Source organism: Acomys russatus, chromosome 2 (genome assembly GCF_903995435.1).
Source record: "Acomys russatus chromosome 2, mAcoRus1.1, whole genome shotgun sequence".
Lineage (NCBI taxonomy): Eukaryota > Metazoa > Chordata > Mammalia > Rodentia > Muridae > Acomys > Acomys russatus.
In genome coordinates, this window is record NC_067138.1 from 22,126,626 (window position 1) to 22,148,303 (window position 21,678).

Consider the following 21,678-nt stretch of genomic DNA (forward strand, 5'->3'; position numbering starts at 1 on the left):
GGGTGGAAGCACCCACAGTAGGCTGGGATCTTCCACCTCAATTGTTAATCAAGAAAATGTCCTCCAGACTTGCCCACAACAAAACTGACAGATGTATTTCCTCCATAGGCATTTCCTTCTCCCAGATGCCCTGGCTTGTCTTAAGTTGACAAAAAACTAACAAGCCACAAGCTTTGAAATTATGCAATTTTAACCTTGACTTCACTAGCATCAAGTCGCCAAAGTATGTAGAAATTAAAACTAGACCAACAGTGGGATTATTTAAAGTTCTCTGTAGCTAAAGTACTATGTAAACCAGTCATAACGGACTTAATGGAATCTCTTCTGAAGCTAATGCATTTACTCTAAATGAAACGCAAACAAGTATGTGTGCTTCAGAGAGCCCTAAAAGCCTCTTTTAATGGCCTTTCTACTAAAAGTTTGTTTCCTGTTCCATATACGAATTTATGACAAAACAGCTATTTTTACAGTAATTATGGTCTACTCCCTTTAAATATCGATGTCTTTAAAAGATATTATTTTAAAAAATAGCAAAATAATAAGGCAACAATAAATACTGCACATAAAATACCTTCAAAAGAAGAGGGTACTTGCATATTCTTTGTATTGGTGTCACTAAGTATCCTTCCAGAGGAACGTCTGTGTTCTTCCGCCCTCCGAGCAGCATGCAGTTCTGGGGTGAAAATAAACAGAAGCACATCTTGCAAACCTGAGGTTGTAAGCTATTCTGCCATAACATTTTATGCTGAAAAGTTGTGAAAACATGTGTCCTTATATACCATGACACAAGGAATAGCCAAAACCCAGTCATCCATGTTGGTTACAAAACCCAAATATACCTATAATTTAGAATTTAAATCACATTTATTCTTCTAAGAATAAAGGAAAAAAGTTTAAATACAAAAATGGAGAGAAAGAAAATAAGCAAACAGACAAAGCAGATATTTTTTAATAGGAGGTACACTGATGTACTTAGATTGTTGACCCTTAAGAGAATTAAGAACACTTGCTACTTTTGCAATGGACCCAGGTTTCATTAGTCAGTACACAAATTAGGCAGCTCACAACTGCCTGTAACTTGAGTTCCAAATGATGTGATGGTTTCTTATGGCCTCCACAGGCACCTGCATACACATTAAACACACAGACAAGCAGGTACATACACATACAAGCACACATACATACACAGAAATAAAAAAAATAAACTAATTTTTTAAAGTGCATCATGTTTTAGAAAAGCAGGCATGAAGACGTTGAGTTCTCTGTGCAAGTCAGGTTTCACTGCTCACTAGTGACACTACGTGAACTCATCTCAGAGTTATCCTTTCTGTGAAACTGGACACCTCAGCCTGCTGATTCTAAGTCATGTTGTTGCTGTTGTTATGTGATTGCATTTAAGGAATGATGACCAATCCCAGAGATCAGAGAGAATCTCCATACCGGCAGGGTGAGTGGAGAAATCCCCACACACCAGCACTCACAGGGAGGGGGCATGACACAGCTGCAGCTAGCCACAAAGTGGTGGTGAAGAGAAAAGCCCACTTAAATGAACAGCCTTCAGTCTTCTGAACAAAACTACAAAGAGGAAGACTGAGAATCTTGCTCCTCATTGCCTGCCAGAGTGGCCACACAGAGGCGGGTTTTATATATCAAACAGGAAGAAGAGCTTCAGATGGCTATAAGGGAGGTCATCACATTCCTTGTCACTATTTTGCAATACTGCTCCATATGAATTTTGAGGAGAAGCCAAGAGCTGAGAGAAAAGCACTAAAAAAAACACAGCATGATACGGAGGCCTCCCCAGGATAAGGCAGCAAAGCCTCAGTCTCAGTGTATGTACCTAGTTAAGGATGATCCCTTTGCCTACGTACTTTTAACTTTTCTTTCCACACATGTGTCTGTGTGTGTGCTCACACTTGCGAGGGAGGGAGTGGGGAGATGTGTGTATGCATTCTTACATATCATGGACACCTATATGTACACTGAACATGCACATTGGGGCATGCACATGTGATATGTGTGTATGTGGGAGGGCCAGTGATGACATCAGAACTGATTCTCAATCACTCTTTCACCTTATTCACTAATATGACGAGTCATCCCAGGCAGCTTGCTCTGGGGAATCCTATCTCTCCCTTCTAGAGTTGGGTTCCAGATGGACACTCAGTCCATGAGTCAGTCCTGGGGATCACAGGATCAGATTGTCTTTATCCTTGCACAGCAAGCACTTGTGTGGGTTTTCTCAACTTGACACAATTAGAGTCACCTGGGAATGGGACCCTCAATTGAGAAATTGCCTCCATGAGTCTGTGGGCACACATTCAGAACACTTTCTGGATTAATGATTGTTGGAGGCATGTACAGCCCATGGTGAGCTATGATCCAGTCATAAAAAAATGTCTATGTCAAAGAACTTCCTTATGGAGATGACTTCAAATGTCGCAAACCAGCCACTGGGGAAAACGTCCTCATTTTGGCCACTGACAGAATTCTGCCTAAATATAGGCAAGCTTGGACGCAAGCAGAATCCATGGCCAAATTCTGCCAAGACAAGGTAAGCAAGTCCTCAGTAGTTCCTGCCTCAGAAATATGTATGTCAGACATATTGGGCCAGAAGGCTAGAGATGATCCTCCAATGTCACAGAGAGTTTGGAGTGACTGTTCAGGCAGAAAAATATCTCTGTCACTTTTTTCAATTTGGAAGCTGCTAACCTGCATTTCCTATTTACTGAGGTAATTAATTTTATTCCTTCCCAAATCTCTGATGGGGTTGAAGACCAGATAGTTTAATTTTACAATTAATCTTAGTTGTTTAGGGATAAAATGTTTTTAGGTCTAGATAGATGTTTTAAGTTGATAGAGATGAGATATGATAGATATTGATTTACATTCAGAATTTTAGACTTACCAAGACAGGAAAATATTTTCTTCAATGTTGCCAAATACAAATAGCCAAAACAACTTAAATGTAACATTTATATAATTCTTGATTGTTTCATGGCTCTTCTTGCTGTATGTAGTTTATTTTTATATATGTATAATGATATAATGTATATGTAAAAAAAGAAAAAATATTAAAAATAACCTGGAGACTGTTAGATGAATCCAAAAAGATAACTGGTACTATTGTGCATTTTATGAATAAGGAAACTAACACCAGAAATGCAATTATTGTCTGATAACCTATGTCTGCTAGTTCCAGGGTAGGAAGTATCAAGACACATTTTTTTTTCTGCAGGAATATGCTGTGAGTCACCTAATCCCACGTTCTTGACTTGTGGCTTTTCCAGTGGGACTTCCTGTAAGTCACAAGGTGAACTAAACTAAGTATCACCCTAAGTGAATGCTGCAGAGAGCAAAAGTCCCACACCAAGGACTGTTGACCAAAGTGCTAGCACATTCCTTAAGCCAAACAGGAAATGGCCATAATGCTAGCCTGAAATTAAGCCTCTATTGGAGGTCTTCCAGCAAACTAGCCAATAATTTAACATAGATAATCTAAAAAGATATAGATGGCACAGAGGGAATGCATTTATCTTTTGCTGATGAAAAAGGTAGCTCGTACAGGAAAGCCTGAGTGAGTATACTGGGAGGAAGTGTGAATTGCCTCACCAGTAGCCTTGCCTTCAACTACACACAACCTATACTCATGCTGGGATCCATGTTCTTGAGAGAATAGCTCTGACAAGTTGAGCACTCAAATAGGGGATCTCAAAAAGCAAGGGTGAATAAGGAAGGAAAACTAAGCAGAGGTAATTCAGAGAAACAGGAACTCAGACTGAGGCTAAGCAGGTTATTAGAAACAGAACAGAGCAAAAAAGAAAAAAATAAAATAAAATAAAAATAAATAAAACAAGAGGCCAGTAACCAATCTCAGAGTGAAAACACAGATTCCAGAGTTGCTATTAAGTTATTAAAAATGTCAAGTTTTCTTTTAAATTTAACATTATGAGATAAAAAAAAGGAACAGAAAAACTTGACTTAATCATAGTCAATAAAAAATCCTTCAGTTTTTTTGTATTTTTGTATTAAACAAAGACTTAGAAATAGCTACTATAAGTATATTCAAAGACTATTTAAACACATTTAAATAACTAAAGGACACTAATGGTGGATGGAGAAAGAGGAACCCTCAACATAGAAAAGCAATGAAGCCAAATCAAGCAGAAATAGGATAAAAAAAAAAAAAAAACTTCATTGAATTAGAAATAAAGTAATATAAATCATCCAATACAAAAAACAGAGAATAAAAAAAAAAGATTATAGAAAAACAAACAATTACAAGGAACCAAGAGAAAACATGGATGTGGTGGCTACAGAGATGGCTCAGCAGGCCATGGCTTAAGGCCACTGGCTGCTCTTCCAGGGAACCTGGCTTTGATCCCTAACATCTGCATGGTGCCTTATAACCATCTGTAACTCAGTACCAGAAGCTCTGACACTCTCTTCTGGCTTCCAAAAACAGTACACATGCAGATAAAACATCCATACACACAAAATAATAAAATACTAATAATTATCATTTTTATTTTAATGTATGCACAAAGAGTAATTAAGGAAAAGAAAAAATATATTATTTATTTTTCTTTTGACTTTTGAGACAGGGTTTCACTGTGTAGCCTTGGCTGTCCTGGAGCTCTGTTGACCAGGCTAGCCAGGCCTGCCTCGGCTTCCTGAGTGCTGGGATTAAATGCGTGCTCACCACCACCTGGTTTATTTAATAATGCTTAAAAACTTTACAGTTTATGTTTTATTTTGTTTGTTTTATTTTAAGATGGAGGTTGGGAGTTTTACCATCTTTCCCAGACTAGTCTTCAACTCTTGAGCTCAAAAGACCTTCCCACCTCTTTCTCGCATGTCTCAATATTTATTAAAAAGCCAAAAAGCTTATCTACAAATAAGAAAAGCAAAGCTATTACGCTCATCTAAACACAATGTAGCTGAACTACGGGAGACAAAGCATTAAGAGTGGCAAGGAGAAACCGAAGTAGTTTGCAAACAACATAAGCAAGATGAAGAACAGGTTCATCCTCGTCGGAAGCAACGGAAGCTGTGTGGCAGTGCGGGCCAAGTCAAGATTAGGGAAAGAAAAGATGCTTCAAAATACACAAAAGATCTAAATAAATACATCACCAAAGAAGTCATATGCATGGCTCGTGAGCACAGAAACACATGCTTAGTTTCTAATTCAGACTTCGGTGGAGTACTACATACCACTTGCATGGCTATAACCGTAAGACCAGTGAACACCGAGGGGTTGGCAAGGGACAGAGAACCCAGAATCTCTGTGGAGGATTCTGGAGAATTCTCAGCCATCATGGAAAGCAGACCCAAAGTTTCTCAATTAAACTTACCACATGACGCACCAATTTTACTCTTAGTTTATCCTCAAGAGAATGAAAATATATGCCTCCCAGACAAGCAGGCGTGCTCATAACACCAAAAAATATATGCCTCCCAGACAAGCAGGGGTGCTCATAACACCAAAATGTATGACAAACTCTATAAATTAGCGAGGCCTGATATTCATGAATTGACACAGTAGATGAGCAGAAAATATCAAGCCTACACAATAGCATACAAGTCAGTTATAATGAACGTAAAGTCAATACATGGGCATTAGAGACAGGCCCAATAGACGACACTGTGTGTTTGTATTTGTATAAAATCTACAAGAATTGAAATCTGAGCACCACTTTCAACACTTAAGAGGTAGTTCGGGGGGGGGGTGTTATAAATTTGAGGCTATCTGGGACTACTTAATAAAACTGTGAAAGAAAGAGAATTATAGAAAAGGTCACTCTACATAGAAAGCAAATCAGTGTGACCTGGAGCAAATGGTTGGAGGGGAAATGAGCTATCAAGAGACAGGAACTGCTCACGGTGCACGGAAGTGCTCTAAAACTGGACTTTAGGGCGATAGCCTAACACCTCCTCTCACTCAATCAGACCCTCACAATGTCAGCCCACAGCTGTCGAAGCATGCCTTTATGGATGTTTCCTTAAAGAAAGTTGACACTGAATCCAGAGGCTTCGATGAAAACCAAGTGAGGAATGTGTGGAGGAGAGCAAGTGGTCTTTACACTGCTTCCTTCCTGTGACTGCCCTACTTCCTGTTCTCTGTGGTGTAAACAGATCCCCAGGGAGCTGAGGATGTAAGGCAAAGGTGAAGTCAGACCTAAAGTATTGCTCCTCTAGAAACCTAGTGAGTGCACACGCAACTCTCATTCAACCAGGAGAGGGCATTAGCAGTGTTTGTCATACACTAGTGCAACCCAGATCTGATGCTTACAAACTCAGGAAAGCTGGTCACATGTGTTCTTACAGGAAGGGCCCTCAACCAACACCAGCAGATGGAAGCAGATGAACACTCACTTACCAAAAGAAATGTCCGGATTGTTCTTATTTTATTCAGTTCAAGAAGTAATTTTTGCGCCTTTTCATGGTTGCTGCAATATTCATCATAAATACGAAACTTGTCTTTCTATGAATTAAAGAATAGAATAAATGAGAATCACTGTATACGACTTTGAAATGTTAACCCACGTGCATGCATAAATAAACTCTACAAAGGACCAGTATCTCAAAAGACGCACTACATACATATAAAATTTTATTTATTCTCCCAATTCGTAACTATAGCCTAGAAAAGGAGATGATAAATTTACCCCATATGAATGCAATAATATGAGTGAGCTAAGTGGTGACAAAATTCAGAGAGTAAAATATTTTTTACCTTTGCCATGAGAATTGAGACACACTTTATTTATTTATTTATTTATTTATTTATTTATTTATTAAAGATCTTACTTCTGAGCTGAGCCTAGTGGAATAAATGTACTTCTTCCAGTCAAAGTCATTTAAGACAGAGGGAAGACACATGTGTTGTATCACACAGGAATCATGAAAGGCAGACCCCTGAAGTCCATGTTAGGCAACCTTGGAAGCTGGATTTAAGAGGGATATGGACAAACAAAACAATATCCAACAGCAAGTAGCTAAGACAACAGCAGACCCTGAAGATACGACAACCCAGTGATTGCTTCAGAGAGAGATGTTTAAGACAAAAAGGTCAAAAAGTAGAATTATAGCTACTTTCAAATAGCCTTTATTCTGTGAGAAAAACAAGACTGCTGGGCTTCCAAATAAGACTGTTCAGTGGAAATGGCTGGCTAGTGGTGGAGGATGTGATCGATTAAGCTCTTCTACTGGTTCAAGCTGCCAGGAAACAACACAAACGGTCTTCAGTATTAGGGGGAATTTTTTCTAAAAATGAAGGATTTTTCTATTATGATCTCTGGGAGCTACCATCTATAATAGCACTCTCAAAGGAGTTATAATTAATAGTTATCAAAGAAGGCCCAGTGAAAGACACAAAATTTATTGATCAGCTATGGAAACAGAGGGATGTCCTTTACAATTGCAGAGACAACACACTTAAGAGCAGCAATCATAGCCAGCCAGCAGAGCGTGTATTGAATTACTTCCCTCAAGAGATGGAGTGAGCTAGAACAAGAGTAAAGTTCAGAAATAGCTGAGTGACATTTATGGATGAGAGATTCATAATGTGGTACTAAGGAAATGGCTGTGAGGGGCAGCGTTCCCATGAGCATCGCTGGCCTCAGATGACAGTTCCTCCAACTGGCAGGGGAGTGTGATTCTTCTGTGAAAGGAAAGAGGCTTGAGGAAGGGGTTCGAGGATACGAGCATCACAGCTTCCAGCCATAAGCAAGAAACGCATAGGTTAATCCAGCCAATCCCCAGGAGCGTCTCCCTTTGAGAGCTTATATTTGTGAAATATAGATTACAAAAAGAGCCTGTTCATCACGTATAGATAAAGAAACTGCGAGACAAATGACTAAGTGAAAACATACACAAAACTTCCTTTGGGATATAACACTTTCACTCCGTTGTTAAAGTCAGACAGTCATTGGGTAGCCCTTTGATTCGGGTTGAAATTTAGCACCAATGGAGTGGGATGGATAACGACATTTAAAAATTTTGTTCCTGTAGTGAGAAATGTCCTTTAGTTCTTAAAATCAAGTTTCGCTAAGCAGATGGCTTACTTTGCAAATCAATTGCATACTTCCGGCTATCCTGTACACGCACGTGAAACTGATGACAAGACACAGGGTACGTGTTCTAGACAACTGAGCTTCTGACTCTCACTCTTTCCACAGCACTGCAAACAAACTTCTGAGAAGCCACCCTGGAGGAAAATCAGTCATGGGAAGCCAGGGTCTGTTCACCTCTAGGTTTGTCACCAGCCAATTAACAAGGGAACATTCTGACCAATAAAGAGCCCACAGCGCCATTATAAGAGTGAGAATTTTCTGCCTCAATAGAAAAATGTTCTATGTTTGAGCAAAACATAAAAATCCATTCACTACGAAGCAGCCTGAATATTCATTAGAATTCAAAGCTACAGAGGATGCGAAGAACTAGCTTGTCAGGAAAAAGAAAAGGCTGTTTATTTATTCTTTGAATAAAATAGATGATGAGAAACGCGCCTCCCCCTTTCTGGCTCTGAGGGCAAGACTTCATTGGCCTTAAAAGACCCCAGACTTCTAGTGTCCGACTTTACTTCTGCTGCAGAATTCACACACACTACTCTGCCAACACGCAGTCCTTAAAAAATAAACAGGAAACAAAAACTTATCCTACAAAGTGAAGGAAGCAGGTCCCCACTTCCTGCTGAGCATTGGGTTCCGGCTGTAAGCATTCTTCTACAACTTTCAAGAACTCTTTGTGTACGGCAAGGATCTCCTCAATATTGGAGAATAACATCTGTAAAATAAATACATACATAAAAGCTGTAAGTTCGGTTGAGAAACAAATTTGAAAAGTTAAAGGAAAAAGCCCAGGAGGGCACAGCATCTTAAGCGGGTACCTACACCACATCGTCTCTTCCCGCCACCTGGCAAGCAGAACCCAGTTTCATCTGAGCTTCTCTGTGGCCACAGAACTCTGGGAATGAGGACACTACACAGACACTCAGGAAAAGGCTGCGGGCGGGGGTGGGGGCAAATCCTAGCCTGCCAGTCCCACCCTTCCCAGAATGCCTGTAAGTACAAGTGTGGGCAGATTTGTTGACAGGCTTTGAAGAATGTCCTCGACACTGTGAAATGTATCGCGGACCATCCTCCCTTCTTCAGGCAGGTGCTTGTGTGTAGAAGTCACAGCTGGGTCAAGGGCAAGGTCAGTGTGTTGCACCCAGATGGAGTTGGGTGGGGCAGCCAACAAGCATCGCGTTGCTCACCCTCAAACACCTGCACAAGTGTTTTTTTTTCCACTATGAGTCCCTGTGAAAGTGTTCCGATACATTCGATTCATAGGTTGCTTTTCTCTGAACCTAAAAGCTTGTTACCTAAACTTTCCAATGGTAGAAAAGTCTGCAAGTTAGATATATAGCCTGTAAGAAAAGAGTTAGAAGAGTCTATAAAAAAAGAAGCCTTAGATTTTTTTACTACTAATAAAATAAAACAGTAAGTTAGCATAATCAGCAGCCACTGCAGAAAAATTACTTTTCATTTACCTACTATTCTTTATTTTTTTCTCAACACTCTTCACGACTTTTCCCGAGTGTGCACTGGGGGGAGGGGAAGGGGGAGAGGGGTGTTGGGGAGCATGGAACACGGGTCCTTAAGTACTACATACTCCTCAGCAAGCCTCGCCACCTGGGTTATCAGCAGTGTTTCCCAGTTGGCTCCTGTGATGCCTGCAGTGACATTGTAACCATCTCAGAACACATACTACCACTAAACTACACCCCAGGCCCCTTTCCCTATGTCGCACAAGAACTACTTATGGATTTACTATTGGGTTGGAATATTACATACTTTTCTGTACTCCCGTGGCATGCCTAAATCTTGCTCATTGGAGATCACAGAGAATGGAACCCCCACTTCCCCATATCTTGAACTACTCTGGCAACTATCTGCCAGCTCACCCAGTCTTATTATAGATCCCGAGGTTCTAGTCTTACCCCTTAAGCTTATTATTTTTTTTTCATCGTTTCAAATGGTTACATAATTGTGGTAAACACAAGAATTCTCTTCCTTAGCTCCCTCTTTCAGATTAACAACAGTAGTCCCTGCCACGAGGACTTAGAGTTGAGCTGACAATAAACTGAAGAGCCCCAAGGAACTGCCAATGGACACAGCATCACCTTCAGAATACCCAAGATTGGCTGAGGGGGCTAAAGGTGCCTGCTCACCTTCACTGTCTCCTCTGTCACATTCTTGTCCACCTTTGCTGCCGCACACTGATTCATTCGATGTAAGAAGGCCTATGGGAAATAAGAGAAGACATTATGAGAACAAACCTAGTGTCCTAAAACGGCAGGGCACTGATCAGAATGAGATAAAGTCCTGAACAAAACACGAAAGCCTACCAATGGGCATGGCGATGCACATAGGTAATCCCAGCACTTGAGTAGCAGAGATAGGAGGAGTGGCCAATTGTCAAGGCTAGCCTGACCTCCAGAACCATTTCCAGGCCAGCTACGGCTATGCAGTGAGACCTTCTCTCAAAAATAAATAAATAAATAAATAAATAAATAAATAAATAAATAAATAAAGTACAGCCGGGCATGGTGGCACATGCCTTTAATCCCAGCACTTGGGAAGCAAAGGCATGCGGATCACTGTGAGTTCGAGGCCGTCCTGAACTACAAAAGCGAGGTCAAGACAGCCAAAGCTAACACAGAGAGATCTTATTTCGAAAAAAAAAAAAAAAAGGTTTAACATTCTAATTGTTCAGTATAATAGTTTTGCTGTAGTGTGTGACACTCGTGTACACCTGTTGCTCCTACCTAAGAACTTCACTTCCATCACAATCCTGAGGCAGAGACACAAATGATCAAGCTTATACGAATTAAATTCATCTTCCTGGTCCTCAGAATTCTAGGGTAAACCATTTAGAGTCAGATGCCTCCTAAACTTTAAGTGTTGCAAAGCACAGCAACACAAAAATATAATGAAAAATAGCATTTCAAATAAAAAGGCAAAAGGACCTTACTTTCTAAAGTGACACCATCAGTATTGTGAGATGAAGGGAGGAAAAGAGGAAGGGGGTTGTCAGGAAAAACAATCAAGAGGTACATCAGCACACTCAGACACACTTTCCAGTAACTGCTTTTAGGAACGATCCTTCCCACTTCTATGTCACCATACTCACACTTTATAAGAAGCAAAAAAAAAAAAAAAAAAAAAAAAATCAAAAATTTCTGGGTTTAGGTCAGAGTTCTTCATTGGCCTATGGTAGTAATTTTGGAATGAGACACAGGATAAGGAAGCTGCTCAGTGGTGCAATAATTGCCTAGCAGGCACAAGGCCCTGGGTTTAACTCCCAGCTTCCAGGAAAGGGATGGTTGTATTTAGAATATTTAGACTGAAACTTCTTAATGATAATTAAGTATTCACTAAAGGCTAAATACAGAAAAATGCTTGATATACAGTAAACCTTACACTAAAAAGTTTAAAAAGAAAAGGAACTCCCCTCCTAGCAAACGTAGCTTATGTCTTCAAAACACTGCCCATAAATTACCTAGTGGCCAGAAAACACCATTTCAAGGCCTGCAGATATTGCTCAATTATAGACAATCTGTCAGAGGCCCTAGGACAATACCCCAGCACTGCAAAAGTTAGAAAAGGTCATCACTTCTGTGTCTCCCTTGAGAATTCTGCCACCATGAGCCAAGTGAAGGTATGCAACATTCCAGGACACCCACAAGTTCAGGGTGCCTCTGGTTATGGCATTCAAAAAAACAAAATTACAACAAAAATCAGACCTTTGACATGCTATATTTATACATTTAAGGCATTAACAAAAAGTGATGATAACCAAGAAATTGCTCATAATATCTCCAAGACTGAGGAGAATAATAGCCGAAGCTGGGCATGGTGGTGCACACCTATAGTCCCAGCATTCAGGGAGGCAGAGGCAGACAGATCTCTGTAAGTTCAAGGCCAGCCTGGTCTACAAAGTGAGTCCAGGACAGCCAGGGCTACACAGAGAAACCCTGTCTTGAAAAAAACAAAAAACAAAAACATCAGAAAAAGAACAGCTAAGACAACCATCCTAAAGAGAACCTGACAGTACACATCACACATAAAGTGGGCTTTCCTTTACTTTAGTAATTCTACTTCTAAGAATCTGTCCTAGGAATATATTCTGACAGAGACTCATTGGTCATAAAAGCAAAACCCATATAGAAATTACAAAACAAACTGTGGTACATTCAAATTGCAGACTTTGATTGCAAAAGCACAGTCAGACATGAAGGTACTGAAAACTATACCCATATATGTGTATATATGTACATATATGCATACACACATATATCATACATACATACATGATAGACGCTCATAAAAAGTTGGTGAAAAAGATTCACAAAGTAGCATACTTAATATGTAAATACATATATCCACATACATAAGTATACACACACACACACACATATATATGTATCATGTCAGTGTATATTAACACTAAGGGGAAAAAATGGTCAGAATACTCCAAAACTGCAAACAGTAGCTACTTCTGCCTAGAGGTCAGGAAGGACACTTTTGGACATTAATCGCTTTTGAATGTTTGGCTGTGAGCACATTATCACTTCTGTCTTAAAAAACAAAGCCTATTTAGACCAAATAAAACAAACAAGCCCCAGATCTTACCCACCATTAGCTCCAGGACTGCTTTTCATTCCTGATTCATCCAGTTCACATCTCAGATTTTCTAACTGCAGAGCCAAAGCAAACTAATAGCCCTCACTATCTTCCATGCATCCAATTAAATAAAACAACTACAAAAATAGTGGATATAACCTTAACTTTTATTAAAATACCATCGAATTTTTGAGCCATTTTCTGAAGTTACACAAAGTTGGCCATTGGGGAAAAGACGTCTGAGTCTGGTAGCTTTAACTGCCCATTTTAATTAGTATTCTTCAGTTTACTTTCTGATTTCAGATTTGTAAATACTCATCCCAGCAGGGCCTTGGCTTTTTCTGTTTAGCTTTACAATACCTTGAATATTTTAGTCACCTAGTTTACATTTCACATTGACCACACAGTAAACAGGTAATGCCTTGTGTGAGCAAATCTTAAACTTCATGTCTGCAATTATAAACTTTTCTTCATAAACAGGACCCAGCACATTCTTCAACCACTACATGAAATCCTGGAAGTGGCCAAACTGAATCAAAATAAGAGTTGGAAGGGAACATACAAACCAGTCGAGTACACCACCCAGTCATCTGACATTTGTGTCTTCTGTGCTCCATGATCCTGTGGACCGCATAGGAGTGGAAGCCGGAGCTCGCTTGCTCCCTAGCTCATCTAACCAGTCATCCCTCAAGATCCTTGTTTTATACAACAGGAAAAGCATACTTTAGATGGCTTGCTGGGAATGTGCAATAATACATGTTTTGAGAACCATATTTTAACAGGCTGTATCTATGGTTTCCTCAGAGTTTGATAGCTGGGCATTCATCCTTCTCAAAGCAACTAAGGAAGCACCAGCAAGCCAGTCACAAAGGCATGAGAGGGGAATTCACACACGATTCTTTTCATTTATTCATTAGCCCAAGCCCACAATTTCACTGGCATTAGATGTGTTTTGCCTTGACACAAGTATATTTCAAAATAATCCCACAGAAAACAACTTTTAATGTTCGTGGTTCATAGCATTCTGTTGTGATTAAGACCCAGAGAGTCTGTATCCTGAAATCCTGAGAACGAAGATTGATGTAGTTGGCCCTTTGAGCAGGACTCTTTGGTGGCTTTGACAAGGCAGGTCCAGAGCCCTCTTTTGGATAGATGTTAGAGAAACTAGCAAGTGAACTGAGATGCCAAAACAGACTCATGTACCTCACCCTTTGTTGCAACTCAACATCAAACAACGGTCCTCTCTTTATAACACTCCTTCTCTCAGGAACTTGGAATTTATGGAACCTGCCAAGGAAATGCCTCCCCCATGAGAGGCACAATCTAGGTTTCATCAACTGTTGACTATAGAAATGTAGGCAGGTGGTCAAACAAGATAGACAAACCAGAGTTGGAGAAAGTAGGGCTTCCAGGTACATTTCAGAAGACCCCGCAGCTTACATAGTCTCAGCACATACCCTATAACCATTCCTTAACTGTGCTTCAACACAACATTTTCTGAGATCCCAGGAGTGGAGCCTATCTTTCCCCCCACAGAGAGCAAATGCTTCATTTCCTCTTTACCTTTTTCCATGTTTTCTTCTGACTGTATGTTAGGCAAAAGCTTATATTAAATATCAACTTCCAAATGCTAACTAAAGTTTAACAACATTAAAATGTCATAGATTTGTTACCAAGAGAAGAAGTAATCTCTTTAGATAGAAGAGAAAAATCAAAGAAGCCCTTCCTTGTTTGCTCAACTGTGCTGCTACCATCCAATAGGAAGCTAAGCCCACATAGCTTCACACTTGGCCTGCATTTCTATTTGAAAATTTCAAAGCTCTAATGCATTTCCCTAAGCTCATTTTGCCTTTGTGATTATTTTCACTGACTGGACATACATATCTTCCTCTCTTTCTCTCTCTCTCTCTCTCTCTCTCTCTCTCTCTCTCTCTCTCTCTCTCTCTCTCTCTCTCTCTCAAAAGCCCCACAAGTTTAAATATTTAACACTTTAGATTCTAACCATTTGCTGTCATACCGAGTTTCACAATATCATGTAAACATTAAATCTCAGTACTGCCATGAGTATTCTACATATAGAAACTTCTCAGCATCATTAGATGACCTTGGAAATGTGGCTATGAAGAGTGTGGAATGATTTTACACATAAATATGAAAAAGGCAAATGTTGTAGGAAAAGGAATGTACTCATTCTATGAAAATAGACTTAAAAAATGTTAAGAGTAAATGTTTTCCTTCCCCTCTTTAAACTTGAAGCATCATGATATCTCAATTCTTTGGGATATCAACAAACTTTGTTTTGTTTTCCTGAGAGTATAAACAAAATCTTGTTAAATCAGGCTAGCCTGCCTTGGGTTCATCTTGAACACCTAGCTAATAGTGGTGCCATTTTAAGGGAATGGAGAAAACTCAAAGGATAAAAGGATGGGAGAATCAGCTTGTTGGGGCCACATGGAGTATGAAGTATCTATACTGAACACAATGATGGAGACTCTGACCAAGGAGACAACATACCATCTGAGGTTCTGAAAGATTCTCTCACAGTCTCTGAGGTGAAGTCAGCACTCAGTGTCACTGACATGAAGCTGCAACGTGGAAAAGGATGGAGAGAGAGGAGACCACCAGCCTCAGTCCATAAAAAAAAGGATGAAGAAGATGGCAAAAAGAAAGAAGTTAGGGCCTCTCCAACATGCAGCATATCACACACACACACACACACACACACACACACACACACACACAGGACAGGAAACAAGAATTCCACTAAGAGACGAGGAAAGCTAGGAGAACAGAGTCACAGATCCCAGGGCAGTAGAAGACTAAAGACAGGAAGCAGACCAGCTGTTTCTGATGTGCCAAACAGCCAGGTCCCTAGGAAGCCTTACCAGTCAGGCGGGCAGAGAGAAAGTGAGGGGATGGAACCAGTAGACACAGAAAAGTTCTAAAGAAGTTTTGTGGAACAAAGGAGACAACTTAGAAGGTAGATTTAAAAACTACTGTAGTCAATCATCCTTCACATTTCACACCATCAAGTCGCCTCACCCGAAACGCTTCCAACCTACACTGGGACCTTTCCTCAGAGTTTTCAATATGTGCACATACACAGTCATATTGGTGATATGACTAAACTTAACACTGATTTATGTGTAACACATAACTTGCATGCACAGTCTGAAGATAATTTTACATGTTTTTAGTAAGTTTGCGCATGAAACAAGTTATGGGGTTCTCCACTGTTGTGTCACGTTAGTCTAGCCAATGGACAGGACATTCTCCACAGTTGAGTGGAGAGTGGGGTCTGACTTTCACACAAACTCTGGTGCCTCATATTTGACCACGTCCCCTGGATGGGGAGGCCTGGTGGCACTCAGAGGAAGGATAGCAGGCTACCAAGAAGAGACTTGATACCCTATGAGCATATAAAGGGGGAGGTAATCCCCCTCAGGAACAGTCATAGGGGAGGGGAATAAGGGGGAAAAGGGAGGGAGGGAGGAATGGGAGGATACAAGGGATAGGATAACCATTGAGACGTAATATGAATAATTTAATAAAATAAAAATTTTTTTAAAAAAGAGGGGGAAAAAAAGAAAAACGCTTTGAATTGTAACTTTCAGAACATGCTCACCTTGCAATAGGTTTCGTGAGCATGGTTTCTGGGACTGCTCCCTGTCCTCAGCAGGCTCCCTGCCATGAATGGTCACTGATTTCCCAACTCGTGAGTATGTGCTCTTCCTTTTACAGATGCTTTCACATGCTGATGTTAATATCTACAATCTAAAAGATACTTTAATAATGAATGGCTCAGAAAAAGCCAAGAATGTTTCTGTTCTGTGCTAGGCAGTGTTCTTGGCAGCTGTTTAGTCTCAAGTCAACTTCATACTCATGAAAAACTATGATGAGCCTCAAAAAGCCTTTTTTTTTTTTTTTTTTTTTTTTTTTGGTATGTGTCTATCAATTCTAAAATATTACAAATTAAATCAAAATAATGTAACAATTATTAATTTAACATATTCATTTATTTTTGAGATACTTAATAAAAAGCCCATTGTGCATTTATATAAATGACATATATTTGGTTTTAGAAAGATATTAGTTTTTTCCAAAATAATTTCTGTGAGAAGCGTGGTACTTGGAGCTGGAGCTCAGCTCAGCACTGAGAGGATGGATGTTTAGAGGCCAGTGTGGGCAACTCACAGATTGTAACTCTAGCCCAAGGCATCTGAGGCCCTCTTCTGGCCTCCAAGAGCATCTGCATATACCTACCTGCACATAGGCACACACACACACACAAATAAATAAAGTTGTTTTTAAGTATATACTGGCTGAGATCCTTGCAATTTTTTAATGACTATCTTAATATAAGACAGCAAGATCTTCATATATGCTAAAATTGTTGTGTCATGTCAATGGAATTATCCAGAGAGAATACAACCTGATATAAATAGAAATAGGAATGTGTTTCTTAAAACTTATTAAAATATTCATAGATATTCTTCTTACATGACTTACCAAACACAATTACTATAGTTTCTTAAAAATTAGTAGTAATATGGAATATGAGGCCATACACAGTGTTCTTTTCACTGCTACATTAAAAATCTACTGGTTTACCATAAAGGGGTATTACATTCAAATGTGAATGTTCAAAAATTCAGTGTTAGTTTAATGACCGGTCTATCTACTTTCAAAATATTGGCAGTATGTCACTACTCAGTGTTGGGAAAACCAAAGGTGTGAATATCAGTGTCTACCTCATCAGAAAATTCCTAAGTATCAGAAGCAGTCAACCTCCCAGAGATGGACAAACATTTCCTAAAACTCAATGCTCACTTGAGAGCATGAATCCCATCACTGCCAACCAATACCGTCAGCTGTTTTTCTAGAAGTGAGAGGCTCACTTTGTTTATTGAGCAAATGTCTGCCAAATACCCAAATACTCTAAAACAGAAACCATAGTTTGTCCTGAAGACACTGTTTCAAGTAAATATGATGTTTCCCAGCAACTCAAACAGCCCCCACAAGTTCTTTTTCCTGGAGACAAACATGGTAGTGGGCAATGTGACCAAAATCCTTGCACTTACAAAGAGTATCTTCAATATTTTGTCAAGAATGTTCTTTGGGGGATAGAGAGATGTCTCAGCTGTTTCAAGCATATGCAGAGGTCCCAGTTTGATCCTCAGGATCCACATGGTGGCTCACAGCCATCTGTAATTCCAGCTCCAGGGGCCCTAATGCCCTCTTCTGGCCTGCATGAGCACCAGGCACCTATTTAGCGCAAGTCATACACGCAGGCAAAACACTCACACACATGAAATAAAATAAATACCCCTTCCCTGGGGAACAAAGAAGTGTAAAGAAAAGAATATTCTTCAGTGGGATTGTCATCTTCCCCATGAACCCCTGTGAGCAGGTGACATAAAAGAACATGAGCAGCCATGTCTTGGAATCACAGTAAAGCACCAGTGAGCACCACCCATACACATGGCAATACAGTAAAAGCATTACTGCATTACTTAGCTTTGCCACAAACATAGTTTGAATCACACATGTTCCCTGAAATGTTTTCATAAAGCAGCAAATATCCAAGATCATGTGCACTCTTCCAAGATCATGTGAAAGAAATATAGCAATAAACAAGTTCTCAAAGGTACCTGTTTCTATACTAATGGGAGGCAATCTCCAATAAAGATTATCACAATGTGTCCCATGGTTTTTCAAAAGTCCCATGATTTTCCGAAGTTATTTAAGTGAGTTTTTCACTTAGCGTTAATTACCTTCTATTTTCCTTTTTATCTCTTTTCCTACTAGTGCTTGGAATGGCTGAAAAACACTTAAAGAAATGTTTAGCGCCCTTAGTCATCAGAGAAATGCAAATCAAAATGACTCTGAGATTCCATCTTACACCCATCAGAATGACTAAGGTTAAAAACTCAAGTGACAGCACATGCTGGCAAGAATGTGGAGAAAGGGGAACACTTCTTCATTACTGGTGGGAGTACAAATTTGTACAACCACTTTGGAAATCAATCTGGTGCTTTCTCAGAAAATTGGGAATAGGGCTACCTCAAGACCCAGCTATTGCACTCCTGGGCATATACCTAAAAGATGCTCCACCACACAACAAGGACATTTGCTAAACTATGTTCATAGCAGCCTTACTCATAATAGCCAGAATCTGGAAACAACTTATGTCCCTCAGACAAAGAATGGATGAAGAAACATTTATACCATGGAATGCTATTCAGCTATTAAAAACAAGAAAATCTTGAAATCTGCAAGCAAATGGATGGAACTAGAAATGATCATCCAGAGTGAGTTAACCCAGACCCAGAAAGACACACATGGTTTATACTCACTTATAATTGGATACTAGCCCAACACGGATGTCCTCTGAGAGTCTTCACTAAGTAGAGGCTCGGGACAGATGTTGGAACTCATTATTGGGATTCCAAGTGAGAGTGGTATGGAAGAATGGGGAGATAAAAAGAGCCAGAGAATCCAGGAACCCCACAAGAAGACCATCAAGGCTGGTGGACCTGGACCCAGGAGGCCTGCACAAACTACTGTACCAACCAAGGAAAATGCATGCAGTAAACCTAGTCCCACTAGTCAGATCTAGCCAATGGACAGCACATTCTCCACAGTTCTGTGGAGTTCAGGGATTGCCTCTAACATGAACTCTGATGCCCCTTATTTGACCACTTCCCCTTGGTAGGGAGGCCTGGTGGCACTCAGAGAAAGGGAAAGCAGGCTATTTAGATGAGACCTGATAGGCTGTGATCATATGCTGAGGGAGGATGTTCCTTCTGTCACAGGTCTAGGGGAGGGGAATAGGGTGAAAGATGGAGGGAGGGGGGAAAAGGAACATGCAAGTGAGGGAATAACAATTGGGATGTAATCTGAATAATTTATTTTAAAAATAAAAATGAAAAAAATCTCTTTATTGTAAATTGTCACCACCCATATTGATCAGACTGTTTCTCAATCCTGTTGACAGTTGGAGTAGATGATCCTTTTGTTTTGGGGAGAAGTGTTGTCCATTCCAGGGTGTTTAGAGGTGAGTTTCCTTTCCTAATGCCCTTAATCTTAAGGATAAATAATAAATAAATAAACCTTCTGAACTGCACCTGCCTAATGAATATAAACTGCATCTTTTCATCTTTGAAAGCGATGATCATCTGTCCCTCAGCTACCATGGCAACATTCCATCCAAACAAAACTCCAAAATCTTAGAAATACGAAACCATCTGTTAAGCACTTCAATACCATTTAAGGCTCATCCTCAAGGGTATTTATCAATCTAAAAGTCATCCAATGAGAATATACAACACCTGGACTACTCAAATAAAAGCCTAAATTGCAGTGACATCAAACCAATGGAGTGCCAGACTCCTCAAGGAAAGTCCTCTATGATTCTGCATGGTCCAGGGCTAAAAGCATTTGTTATATCACTGTTATTGTCAGACTTTCTACATGTGCACAACTTCCCATTACAAGACATTTTTACTCTTTTTTCAGAGTAACTATTAATTCCAACAAACCTCATGATTGTCCCAGAGGTAGACAATTTTAAACACACTCTCTCAATTTAAGATAATTAAGGGGCTGTAGAGATGGCTCAACAGATAGGAGCATGAGCTGATTTTCCAAAATATGCAGTTTCAGTTCCCAGTACCCACATGTTGACTCAACTTTCCATACTGCCCATTCCAAAGGATCCCATACCCTCCATGGACACCAGGCACACATGTGGTACACAGATATACATGTGGCCAAAACATCCTACACAAGACAATAAAAAGAAAAATGTTGATGAAGATAATTAAAACAATTTACCATTCTCTACTTGACCCCAGTAAGTCAAAAACCCTACATGAGAACTATTTTCTTGGATGTCTTCATCTCTTGTTTGTATGTGACAGGCACATTATGTATCAGACACAGGACTTTAGAGATGTTGGACAGATGATTGGCAAGAGCAAAGGTGAGCCAAAAAGTAAACTAAGGAAAATATTACTAGTAGAATTGTAGTTTTACATTCAAGTATTAAAAGTAAAATAAAAATCTTTTTCTCTCTCTTTTGTGTCTTTCACCAATTTTCTGTTGTTTAAGCTTTGTTTTTGAAATTACATAGCTCGGTCAGTAAAAAGATATTTAACTTCTATTGGCCTAAAAGGCAATACCTGTTTTAATACAGAGCTGAAGAGCACTACAGGGTTTGTTTAGGGGTATTTTGTTTTGTTTCTTTTTGTTTTGCTGTTGTTGTTTTTGGTTTTTCAAGCCAGGGTTTCTCTGTATAGCACTAGTTGTCCTGGAACTAACTCTGTAGACCAAGATGGCCTTGAACTTCCAGAGATCTGTCTGCCTTTGCCTCCTGAGTGCTGGGATTAAGGTATGTGCTACTACAGCTCAGCTTCAGGGTTTGTTTTAAGCAAAGTATAGTTCACTTAAAACATTTATTCGGGGCTGGACAAGAGGCTCAATCGGGCACATGACTGCCACACATGCATGGAGGCCAGAGTTCAGATTCTCCGGCAACCCACAGGGAAATGTGTTTGGTAGCCAGGCCTATGACCCCAGCAAGGGAAAGGCAGAGACAAGGGGACCCTGGAGCTCACCAACCAGCAAGTCTTGTCGAAACAGTGAGCTCCAAGGTCAGTGAGACACCTCATCTCAATTTCTTTTTTAATGGTAAAAAGCTATAGAGGAAGAGACCCAGTGTCAAACACCAAGAGAGTCAGATGGTCTATCTTCCTCAAGGGCGCCACCATCTGGGACCCAAGGGAGCCTCATATTCACTTCATTTTGGCAGAAGCATCATTTTTCTCTGTTATACCTTCCACTAAAGCTGATCCATTGCGGCCATATAGTCTACACAAGTCGTTTAAACTGAAATCTGTTTTGCTCGTTTTTGCAAATTGATCTTTGTAGCCATTTCAGTTTAGAGCTACAAGCTTGGGATTTTGCCAAGGTACTCTTCACCCACACAAATATTTAGTACTGGCCC

General features: G+C 39.9%; 1 protein-coding gene across 1 annotated transcript in view; it reads right to left on the bottom strand.

Moving 5' to 3' along the window:
* The window catches only part of Prex2 (phosphatidylinositol-3,4,5-trisphosphate dependent Rac exchange factor 2), a 292,170-nt gene that overhangs the window by 213,987 nt on the left and 56,505 nt on the right, over positions 1–21,678 (bottom strand). Inside the window, exons 2-5 of the mRNA XM_051159079.1 lie at positions 10,217–10,288; positions 8,665–8,787; positions 6,380–6,484; positions 572–673 (exon numbers count right to left, since the gene is read on the bottom strand). Of these exons, the coding sequence (XP_051015036.1) occupies positions 572–673; positions 6,380–6,484; positions 8,665–8,787; positions 10,217–10,288 (402 nt within the window). The remainder of the gene's footprint in view (positions 1–571; positions 674–6,379; positions 6,485–8,664; positions 8,788–10,216; positions 10,289–21,678) is intronic.